General features: G+C 36.5%; 3 protein-coding genes across 5 annotated transcripts; 2 read left to right on the top strand and 1 right to left on the bottom strand.

The window, feature by feature from the left end:
* Positions 1 to 1,159: 1,159 nt before the first annotated feature.
* szrd1 (SUZ RNA binding domain containing 1) lies at positions 1,160 to 5,785 on the bottom strand. Of its 3 annotated transcripts, none has more exons than XM_059527850.1 (4): positions 5,604 to 5,785; positions 4,165 to 4,214; positions 3,815 to 4,084; positions 1,160 to 2,827 (listed from the first exon to the last, which is right to left on the bottom strand). In XM_059527850.1, exons 1-4 carry the CDS (start codon positions 5,658 to 5,660, stop codon positions 2,713 to 2,715), a joined length of 492 nt encoding a protein of 163 aa, XP_059383833.1. In that variant the 5' UTR covers positions 5,661 to 5,785; the 3' UTR covers positions 1,160 to 2,712. The 3 variants fall into 3 exon arrangements, with proteins under 3 accessions (XP_059383833.1, XP_059383834.1, XP_059383835.1); XM_059527851.1 differs by having other exon boundaries at positions 5,610 to 5,778; XM_059527852.1 differs by lacking the exon at positions 5,604 to 5,785 and adding an exon at positions 5,067 to 5,553.
* A 345-nt stretch (positions 5,786 to 6,130) lies between these two features.
* sult1st5 (sulfotransferase family 1, cytosolic sulfotransferase 5) lies at positions 6,131 to 9,309 on the top strand. Its single transcript, XM_059527849.1, has 7 exons — positions 6,131 to 6,299; positions 6,377 to 6,505; positions 7,588 to 7,685; positions 7,766 to 7,892; positions 8,014 to 8,108; positions 8,542 to 8,722; positions 8,838 to 9,309. The coding sequence occupies exons 1-7, from the start codon at positions 6,161 to 6,163 to the stop codon at positions 8,948 to 8,950; spliced, it is 882 nt and encodes a 293-aa protein (XP_059383832.1). The 5' UTR covers positions 6,131 to 6,160; the 3' UTR covers positions 8,951 to 9,309.
* Positions 9,310 to 9,360: 51 nt separating this feature from the next.
* On the top strand, positions 9,361 to 11,333 carry tmem82 (transmembrane protein 82). Its single transcript, XM_059527848.1, has 7 exons — positions 9,361 to 9,498; positions 9,619 to 9,705; positions 9,914 to 9,986; positions 10,125 to 10,302; positions 10,395 to 10,812; positions 10,933 to 11,114; positions 11,224 to 11,333. Exons 2-7 carry the CDS (start codon positions 9,621 to 9,623, stop codon positions 11,305 to 11,307), a joined length of 1,020 nt encoding a protein of 339 aa, XP_059383831.1. The 5' UTR covers positions 9,361 to 9,498; positions 9,619 to 9,620; the 3' UTR covers positions 11,308 to 11,333.
* The last annotated feature ends 394 nt before the right edge of the window (positions 11,334 to 11,727 follow it).

Raw genomic sequence — 11,727 nt, 5'->3', positions numbered from 1 at the left:
CAAATGACTTAAGCTGTTCACTTTTTTAATGTGGCTGACACTCCCTCTGAGTTAAAACAAACCAATATCCTGGAGTAATTCATTTACTCAAACAGTACACTGACTGAACTGCTGTAAAGAGAGAACTGAAGATGAACACCGAGCCAGATAACGAACAATAGACTGACTCGTTGACGAGTCAAGAACCGGTTGCATCGGTTTTCGGATCACCAGTAGTTCTTTCGGACAGTTCGATTCAATAAACCGGTTGAAGAAAACGGTTCACCGGTTCTTTTGCGCTCGACGTAATGGCGTCATTGGCGATGATTGCCCTTGATTCAAGCCTTCGGGTTACCTGTGCTCATAACATTAGCTCAGAATCAATCACCAAAAGAATCAGTTTGTTTCAGACGCTCTGTGTGTCGGTCTGCTTCACGCTGAATCACACATGCGCAGTATCATAAGCTGCTCGGTTCTCGAATCGGACACGTCTGACAGAAATGGTTCTTGACTCGTGAACGAGTCATTATCTGGCTCGGCTCATTGTTCATCTTCAGCTCTCTCTTCACAGCAGTTCAGTCAGTGTACTGTCTGAGTAATACCCCTGATTACTCCGGGATATTTGTTTGTTTGAACTCAGAGGGAGTGTCAGCCAAATTAAAAAAGTTAACAGCTTAAGTCATTTGTGGATTAATATGTATTGGAGATGCGAACCGTTTAAAACGATTCAGTTCGATTTGGTGAACTGGTTCAAAAAGATCCGGTTACATTGAATGATTCGTTTGTGAACCGGATATGACAAACTTCTTTGTTTTGAACTCTCTCACAACAGACACGGAAGAGAAGACAATGCTGAACAGAGTCGTAGTTTTTGCTATTTTGTGACATAATTTTGATTTTTGGGTGAACTAACCCTTTAAGTGTCCGAATAATTACATTTCACCACATAAAAATTAGGTAATAAAGATTTAAAATTGATGGCAAAATGCATCAATATCGACTGATATGAAAAACTTTATTATAATATATTTTTTTTGCCATATCGGCCTGCCCTATTGACATAGTAGTTTCTAACGGAAGAGGACTAATTTGCATAATGCATCTGCAAAATGTTGGATGCCATTAGAGGCAAAAGTAAAAATTCCTCCATTTAAATAAAAATAATAATCTCCAAATGATCTTTTTATTTGAAAAGTCTTTATTAAATGGGCATTTTGAAAAGTATTTACAGGCAGATTTCTGTGTTCTCAGGCAGGCCATGACAAACCCGTCTGGCCTGATTTGTTACAGCACAGTGGGTGAACAATGACATATCAGATTAAAGGGTATTTCCATAAACTGCAGGAGGCAGAGATATCACTCATGGATAGTACAGGAAAGGGAGGTTTAGGAAGAAAAAAAACGGAGTTACAGTCAAGAAAGGTAATATGGCTCTTCATGTATAGACACTGTATTGCAAGAGCCAAAGCAACCAGGTCAACTTAACACTCCATTAAAGTTGTGTTGTTAAGCCACTGGTGCAACACACTTTTTCCTTTTCTCTTAGGTATTAATAAACGTTAAATAATCTCTTATAGGACATTCTGCAATCCAGTCATAGATGTGTTTTTCAAAGATCTTGAAGCAATACTTCATGTAAGCTTTTTACATTGCACCATCATTCAGTTAAAAACATCTCCACTGATACACAACTTCATTCATTCGCTCAGATTTCCTCACAACAACTGGAGTTTCTACATAAGTAAAAAAGAAAAGAAAATGGCCAACAGCAGATTTGATAAAGAAATAAGGCGAGGGAGCCACCTAGATCATTCCCCCCTCCCCTCGGTTCTTCCCAGCACAACAAATATTTAACACAAGTCATCTTTCCATTGGATTTTACTTGAAATGCACTGGTCTGAAAATAACCTTTTTTAATCATATAAAAGGCATATAAATTTGCCGCACTCATTTAATTCTCTACTAGTTCTTGTTTTTATTCTTTTTACTTTATGTAGAAGTCAGGACAGTCAGAGGAAGAACTATGAGTAAAACAACATTAAGAAAAAAAAGAGCGAGAGAGATAACCGTAAACAATAAAGAACTTAAAGTCAGCTTGAGTTTCCACAAACATACCCTCACTGTTTCTTTCCCATTTAAAAACATATGGCGATTAGCAGACTGAGCCAGTAACAACCAAAATTAAAACAAAAGACAAATACAAGCAATACAAAGGCTTTAGAGAAAATTGTGGAAGGGAGCTCTGAATAATTAGTGATATTTCTAGAATTATTGCTGAAGGAAGCTGGTGCCTCATACCATCCCTTCATCAGTTCTAGCATGTCCAGCACTTGTTATCTTCTGTTTCAAATGTCTCTTCAGAGGGCTTGACAGCACAGGCTGGCTGCCAGTGACGGCTGAGTTACGTGAGGAAGGGACAATAGTTCTGCAGTTTGGTTTCTTTTCTCTCGATTTTGATTTTGAGGGCTGGGGGCTGGACATCACAGTGAGCAGTGTCCGGAAGCGAGGTCCTCATCACAGTGTAAAAGCGAGGAATATTCCCCATCCGCTCCTCGAGATCATGTCTCTTTCCCCTGTTATATTCCACACATGCCGTGCTGGATTCGAGAGGGTTTTATACTTATTTGAAAAACATCCCACATCCTAAATATTGATAAAAATGATCTGAATTTCAACAGTGTTCTGGGAGACGCACTATCACCTCTCCCCTTCTCCCAGGAAAGGCGGCCATTCCTATCTGCGCTGGTGGTGAAAACCTTGTGTACCATCTGGACCTGCTGGCTGTCGAACCACATGGTTTCCTGTTCTGTTTTCCTCTGAAAGTGTATGGCTGCTTCCACGTGGGGATCTGATTGAGGATAGACAATATGTCAAATTTACGATCTAAGATATAGTAAGCATTTTAACATAATATTTTAAAGCAGCCATTCATAAATAACAAAATGGCTTCAGCCTTGGTTCTGGAAGTCTCCAGAGATTTCTACATTTTTTTTATGGGGACATCAGATGCAAAATTCACTTTTACATGGTGTTTGCATATAAATGTCTTGCTGAGTGGACACAACCACCCTACAATGATAAAAATCCATTCACTACTTTTTTTTTTTTAATCCCCAAAAAACCTACAGTCTCAATTTTCAACTGTAAAGTGCCACCAAATACACAAAAAAGGAAGAGATGGGCAGGGTGAGCAGTAGCTCATTATCATTTAATGAGACTTGCACCGAAACAGGTCATTATGACCATAGCTGTTTTGGATAAGGTAAAAAGGGTGTTTTAAACAACCATTGAGGACTTTTGAGCAACATATGTTGAAGACATTTCATGAATACCAGGTGGAAAATGAGCATCCAATGTCCCCTTTAAAAATAAATAAGGGGCTAGTCACACAGAACATGTTTTGCTTGGAAAAACACGAGACATGGACTGGGGAAGAAAATGCAAGGTCAAGATATAAGCTTTTTAAACCCTGAACTTATTTTCACTAGAAAGGTAGCACAGTATAAACTAAAGCATCCTACAAAACAATAGATTTTCATCTTTATTTGAAATAGAAATCTTTTGATACAATGAAAAAACTTTACGGTCACTTTTGATAAATTTTAGTAGTATGCTATAGTAGTAATAAACATTACATCAAGGATCTTCCCATTATCCAGTTGCTGACTCCGCTATTATGATGCTCACTTAAGGTCTTCTACAGAAGCTTATGTAGCTCAGTCTCAGAGCTAATGATTAGAATGTATGGAAAAGTTTATTCATTATCTTTAAAAATATCAGTTTTGGCTTCCAGAACCATGAGAGTGTTGCTCTAATGAGCGTGTCAGTGTTTTACCGGTCTGAATTGGGTCTCTCCTGTGGTGTGTCATCAGGAGTAGCACTGCCAAGGATTCTCTTCCTGGCCTCTGCGTATTCTGCCTCTCGCTGAGCTAAGGACTTTACTTGTGGGGAGGGTCGAGTCTGCGTCACAGAAGATCCTAAAGATCCATTACTGGAGGGTCGCTTTAAAATACGGATCTGAGGTGGGGGTGCCGCGGGGAGGGAGTCGTCCTGGATTACGATCGCTGTCCTCATTGGAGAACGGCTCGGACTGCCACTTGAAAGTCTGGAAGAGCATTCCAAAAATGATTAGAGTAAAACAAGCAACACAGAGCAAAATATGGGCTCAAGGATGACCAGACATACCTTTCTTTCTGACTAATTCGAAGCTTTTCTTCTAGTCTTCTTTCCATTTCCTAAGTCAAACACATAAAATTAACACTTCTACCGGAAGAATATAGCATGTATTAATGTTATAAAACAGCACGGACAGGCCGCTTCAAGGAGGGGCCTCTGAACCAGCAGCAAGTTTTCAATTTCACAAAGTTATTTATATATCCTTAGTGCAGAGGCTAATTTAATGACAGGGCCAAATTACAGAGTGCTGCTTGTGTAGATAGACAATATAAGGCTTTTCTAAACAGAGACTTGAGGGAAACGTTCAAAAGTAGGGAAAGATGTGTTTACAGAACCTAATGGCTGGGGTGTTTACGTTGCTGCCAGACAAATACTGACAGAAACCTTTAAAAAGTCTCACGTTTTAAAAGAGTAGCCATGATAAATGATATAACATATTGCACGCTCTCACTCGCGCGCGCTCTGTCACTATATATATGGTAATAATTGAGAGTAAAGAAACGCCAAATGAAATACTAAATGAATTACATATTCTGTAATTCACTCATTCTTATTTTGCAGTGAAAGAATGAATTACGTTTTTCTATGGAAAACAACCGGAACTGTGGGGCAGAATGATAATCACAGATCAACTCTTGTTCTACTGGAGAGGGAAAAAAAGCAATGAAAGCGAAACGGAGAGACTGGGAGTTTGACTCATCATCCATTTCGACGACGAAAAAAGGTCAGTATTTCGACTAAACGACAGCTTTTTCTTATTTTAATTGAGTTGACAATTCTTTAAAATGCATCTACAAAATAATAGTCTCGCTCACAAGATCAACACATCTGTAAGTTAAAACTATCAGAAAGTTACAAGAACCGAGTTTTCTGAGATAAACCGTTGACTGTCTGAATGGAGACTATCTTACCTCGATACTCCGCTGCTTTGAAATTGTATTTCCGCATAAAATCAACTCATAAAATTATACACATATCAAAAAGACACAGTCCCTTCTCTACGACACCCAACAGGTCTCAGTCCATTCGGCAGCCATCTTTGGTTTCTTACGCGGTGGCAAAGAAAGATTTGCCCCTTTTTATTCTTCAGAAGTTGCCCCGGCTAAGTTCACTAGCATTAGTTAGCAGGCAGTTTCATTTCATTACGTTACGTCATTTGCTTAGAACACAGATTGTTTACGTCACACACAGACATGTCGTTTCACCGAGTTCCATTTTCAAAATCGCCTCTACTTTACCCACTGGTTTAAAATACGGAATATCCCACAACATCTGATTTGGGATCAGTTTCCCTTTAACGGCGGCCTACCGCCCAACTCTAAATACACAGGCGTGACTAGCGCGCTAGCATGAGGCCGGTGGAGTGAATCAGCCTAAAGCTGCACGCGAGGCTGTCTACATTGAAAAGACTGTTTGTGGAAGCAAGAATGAACGCGCAGCTATCGCACATTTACCCCACTATCGGCGGCCTCTTCCCAACTCTCGGCGACCTCCTCATCATCCATGTTTTCCACTCTTGGCTAACTAGGGCTTCCCTCAGTCCACACGCTAACGCACATTTTCCCTCTACAGCGTCAGAGAGCCGTTCAGTGAACCAAAGTGTTACACAGTAGCGCCACCTGCTGCAGGGAGGATAGAGCCGCGCAGTCTGCCACTGCGCATTTCGTTACAAATCAGAATGTGCCCAAACCAGTACCCTACAGTTGAGCAACAACAAAACGCACATTACACCGTCTGCTTCAGTCCAACGTTCAACAGGTATAAAAATAGAAAAACGGCTTATTTTCTCCTAAAACAGCTTAATTGTTTCGTTTTGTAGGCTAGTATACTACTAAATCGTTAAAAACATAGCAAAATTAACACATACATAATTCATGCATAATAATAAACGTCCTAGCGAGAGATGAAACGATTAGACACAGGAAAAAGTCTTACATAAAAACGTTTTGGTGAAAAGTTATTAAAATGGTTATATGCTTAATCACATCTTATTTTTAAGGACAATATGGATGGGACAACCCGCGAAAGGCTGAGTCAGATTGAGGGTATCCCATTACCAGAGCGAGTGGTGAAGTACTGGGCAAGAGTGGAGACCTTCCAGGCGTCAAATGAGGATCTACTCATTGCCACGTATCCTAAAGCAGGTAGAGTACAAAAGACTGACAAATGATGAAAACAACACAATGCAATTTGAATAATGAAATCATCTTGTCTGTAAAAGGAACTACGTGGATACAGGAAGTAGTGGATAGCATCCTGAATGAAGGAGATGTTGAAAAGTGCAAACGTGCACCCACTCAGGTGCGCATGCCATTCTTAGAGATGACTGCTACTGACGGTTCAAGTTCTGGTATGTTAAAAATTAAAAATAGCAATGTTTCCAAACTTTTGGTCTGTACTATATATATATATATATATATATATATATATATATATATATATATATATAGTACAGACCAAAAGTTTGGAAACATTACTATTTTTAATGTTTTTGAAAGAAGTTTCTTCTGCTCATCAAGCCTACATTTATTTGATCAAAAATACAGAAAAAAAATGTAATATTGTGATATATTATTACAATTTAAAATAATTGTTTTTACATTTATTATACTTTCAATTATCATTTATTTCTGTGATGCAAAGCTGGATTTTTAGGATCATTATCACATGATCCTTTAGAAATTATTCTAATATGATGATTCATTATCAAAGTTGGAAACAGTTCTGCTGCTTAATATTTTTTCAGAACATGTGATTTTTTTTTATGATACTTTGATGAATAAAAAGTAAAAAAAAAAAAAAAAAAAAAGAAGCTATGTTTTGTAATAACAATATACACTACTGGTCAGTAATTTGGGGTCAGTATTTTTTTCTTTCTTCTTTTTAAATAAAATCAATACTTTTATTCAGCAAGGATGTGTTAAATTGATAAAAGGTGATAGTAAAGAAAATATATTATTAGAATATATATTATTAGAATTTTCTTTTTATTTTGAATAAATGCAGTTCTTTTTAACCTTTTATTCATCAAATATATTAGACAGCAGAACTGTTTCCAACACTCATAATAAATCAGAATATTAGAATGATTTCTAAATGATCATGTGATAGACTGGATGTTACATGTGACACTGAAGGCTGGAGTAATGATGCTGAAAATTCAGCTTTGCATCACAGGAATAAATTATTTTTTTTAAAGTATATTCAAATAGAAAACTATTATTTTAAGTTGTAATAATATTTCACAATATTACTGTTTTTTTTCTGTATTTTTGATCAAATAAATGCAGGCTTGATGAGCAGAAGAAACTTCTTTCAAAAACATAAAAAATAGTAATGTTTCCAAACTTTTGGTCTGTACTTATATAATATATTATAATATATATATATATCATATGCATCAAAAAAATAAATGAAACTCTAATGTTATAGGTATAACTAAGCTGGAGGTTATGGATCCCCCTCGTGTTATTAAAACCCATCTTCCCATCCAACTTGTGCCTCGTTCTTTTTGGGATGCTGGTTGCAAGGTTAGAAGGTTAGATTTAATAGGCTGTATTGAAAAATACAATATTATGTGAATGCTAAACCCACCTTTATTTTACCATAGGTTATATATATGGCCCGTAATCCGAAGGACACTGTGGTTTCATATTACCACTTTGACCGCATGAATCTTTACCAGCCAGAGCCTGGCCCTTGGCCACAATATCTGGAGAAGTTCATGAAAGGGCAATGTAAGTCATGGATTCTGCAGTTAGACTGTTCACTACAGCAATTGCCTTGTTTTGTGTAAAATGGGAATACGCTTAATTTTGATATCTTAAATGAATCTCATAATGACTGAATTTTTTTCAGTGGGTTGGGGATCCTGGTATGACCATGTTAAAGGATACTGGAGGGAAAGACATAACAAGGAAATCCTTTACGTATTATATGAAGACATGAAAGAGGTCAATCAGCTTAATGCAAAACACATTTTTTATTACATATTTTTTCTTATTAAGAAAGTAGCCAAAAAAAATAATTTTTTACAAGAGGTGTTATTATTATGATTTCGTGTTTTGGCCAGAAGCAACTGTTTAAAAGTAAAATTAATTGATGGATTTGTTTCTTAAAAACATTGAGCTTTTTATGTTCATTGATGGACTGGAGTCGTGTGTATTATTTATGGATTATTGTGTTTTTTTATCAGCTGTTTATATTCCCATTATGATTCATAAGTGATAAATGATATAATGCAACATTTTATTTTATCTAGATCTTGAATGATATCAGTTTTCAGCAAATTTTAATTTCTGGGTGAACTATAGCTTTAACTTTTTGAGCCTATGAAAATTCTGAGTACTTGAGACTAAGTGTGAGTATTTGTATCATTTATTTCAGGACCCTGTTCGTGAAGTAACCCGCATTGCTCAATTCCTCAAGCGTCAGTTATCAAAAAGTACAATAGAGCATATTGTGCAAATGACAGCATTTTCAGCTATGCGAGAAAACCCCATGGCAAACTACTCAACTATATCCGATACAATCTTTGATCGCACAGCCTCAGAGTTCATGAGAAAAGGTGATTTTTATTTATTTATTTTTATTATTTTATTTTAGAAATTGTTATTGTAATGAACCATTTAAATTGGATTTGTTCTATTCTTTTTCAGAATTTATATTTATTTGTTTTATAGGTGATGTTGGTGACTGGAAGAATCACTTCAGTGCAGAAGAGGATGCTGCATTTGAGGAACACTATCACAAAATAATGTGTGATTGTCCTATTGCGATACGGTTCACAATATGAAAGATTAAAATGGAGTGTGTTTGTTTTCTAGTCTAAAAAAAAAAAAACTATTAAAATTTCCTAATTTAAATAATTATTATGAACTATTTAATCCCATATATGTTTCTATGTTGCCTCATAAAGTACATTGTACATTGCTGGGCAACAAAATGTAATATTAATGTTCTACTCTGGATGGGTGGGAATTGTTGACTGTTCAAAGCTCTTGAATGCAGTGTAAAGTTCAAGTCCCCTCGTAAAATCTCTGGAAAGTACACATGATATCAGTTAACGGAAGTGAAAATAATCCCAAGCAAAGGGCAGAAATATAATGTTGTAGGTTTTTTTAATTTTGAATCAGGAACAGGCCTCAGAAATAATTATGGAAATACATTAATATATTAAAACTTTGTGGATGGAGAAACAAATCATACAGTATTAAAAACTGATCAAGGCCTAAGTGACCTTTGAGACTATGCTACCAAATCTCCAACACTCATATCTGCACTTGATAAAGGCTATACCTGAGCGAGGTTCACAAACAACGCAACTGAAAATAACAAAATAAGGTCAGTAATATTAATGATTTTGATTCGTTAAGATTTAGTTGTGTGTGTGTGTGTGTGTGTGTGGCCAGTTTGACTAGTATCTATGTAAACAAAACATTAAACAGTTTCTCACTTACATAGGCATGTTGTCATTCATTTCTCGCTTTCTGCCAAGTGTTCCTACTTGGCTAACACCAAGTGCTACTCCTTTACACAGTGTTTTACAAGGTGAGTTATGAAATGAACATTCTATCACAAATGTTCAATAATAAAGGGGACAATTTACTGCTACAATTTTTATAACAATAGATTATTTATCATAAATATAGATTGATCTTTTGGTATAATCGTGCCCTGTATTGTGAAATTGTATGTATATATATATATATATATGTATGTGTATATACAAAAATCTTGTGTTTTATGTTAATCACAGGGCTTGTGGGTGCTTGTGGAATCTGGGTTCTTCGTAACCTTTTAAAAACGTACTTGTTTGTTGAGGCACAGAGGTAAAATGTATATGTGCTATGTTATTTAACCCATGCTGTATAACTGAAGATTATATTATAATATTTGATATAATCTAGATAATATTTAAATAAGATATGTTGATGCTTTTGTAGATTTCACTTGTCTGTTCTTTCAAGTATCGCAGATCCTGAAACAGACATTAAACGACGGAACAGACTGAATGGTGGACTAACAGAGAAAATTCAGTTCTGGGTCCTAACAGTGGTTCTTTCAGTTGTGGGGTCTCGCGTTGCATCACTGGTAGTGCTAGAGTTCTCTCTTAGAGCCATTTCAGCAAGGATCACAGGAGGATCAGTATGAGCATCATTCATTTGTGACATTTAATACATTGGTGCATGACAACTTGATATAATTTTAGATCAAATGTTCTGTTTCTTTTTGTTTAGGACTCAATAAATGACCCATTGTTACTGCTGCTTGTCCAGTGCCAGTTCTCCTTGGGCTGCGCATTAACCTGCAGCCTTAATTTCCTCCATGAGGGGGCACCGCAGGGCTGGCTAAGCCTCCTTCTTGCAGTTGGGCTGAGCTGGTTCTTGGCAAGCCGGTGCAGCAGAGTATGGCGACATGTGAATACAATGTATTCAATACATAGTACACAGCGCTATTGTGGACTTTGCATTGGACTATTAACCACTGGCAGTTCTATATTAACCTGGCTCTGCAGTGCCCTAATTATAACTTTTAGTGTATCTGGATTTGCTGCTATATCAAACATTAACCAACACTTTCTATCAACCACCGAGGCTCTGAGATTTTGGACCCCACTCACAATCTGCTACACTCTGCTGGTTGTGTACATGAATGGTAAGACAACCAATTGGCAAAATCCAATGGTTATAATAGTACAGTTCTATTCACCGGAATTTCATTGCAAAATTGCCATCATTTGAGTCTAATCATGAGTATATATAATCAATGTTTCAGGGGATCAACATCATCCACCCGGCCAGCAGATTCTCAATACAGTTGTTGTGCGATTGGGTGGGCTTTTTGTGTTACTGATTACAGTGGGCAGCTGGTCAGATGTGCTCCATGTTCTAATCTGCTTCACTGGTGAAGCTGCATGCCTCTTTACATCTCAAGACATTTTGGAAGCCATATACCAGGTTTGAACAAATAATTGATTGCATTTGCTTATCTCTTCATCTGATCCCCAAGGCATTCAGTATATAAGATTCTGTGCATAAAATATAATAACATACTGTATTTCCACAGCAAGTCACCTACATGCCTAAAGGCCCTTTAAAAAGACCTGGAAATCGGGAAGAACTAAGGAATTTGGAAAGGAAACTGGACTAGGCTTTGATGAAAAAAAAATAATAATAATAATAATTTATATATATATATATATATATACACACACACACACACACACATCTGCAAAATACAATCTAGGTTGTAAACACAATCCTATGAGGGTATGTGGTTTGTCTGAAAAAAAGTACATTTAAGTATTAAAGAGATATGTGAGAGATCATTTTAATACTGAATGAAAACAAACATTTGAATGCCTACCATAATAATAAATATAGCTTTTCAATATCTGTATGTATATGGTGAATTACTCATAGCAGGCAATATTCATTTTGATTATCTGTGGCTTGGATAGGAACAGTAACAAATTTGACCAGTCACCCAGGCATTATAATAAAGACAGCTCACTGCTAACACAACAAAAACAGTTAAATGTAGCAATTAAATTCACTAACGTGACATAAT

This window comes from Carassius carassius, chromosome 37, assembly GCF_963082965.1.
Source record: "Carassius carassius chromosome 37, fCarCar2.1, whole genome shotgun sequence".
In the NCBI taxonomy this organism is placed as follows: domain Eukaryota; kingdom Metazoa; phylum Chordata; class Actinopteri; order Cypriniformes; family Cyprinidae; genus Carassius; species Carassius carassius.
The sequence above is the reverse complement of the archived record's forward strand: the minus strand, read 5'-3'. Positions and strand labels throughout refer to the sequence as shown.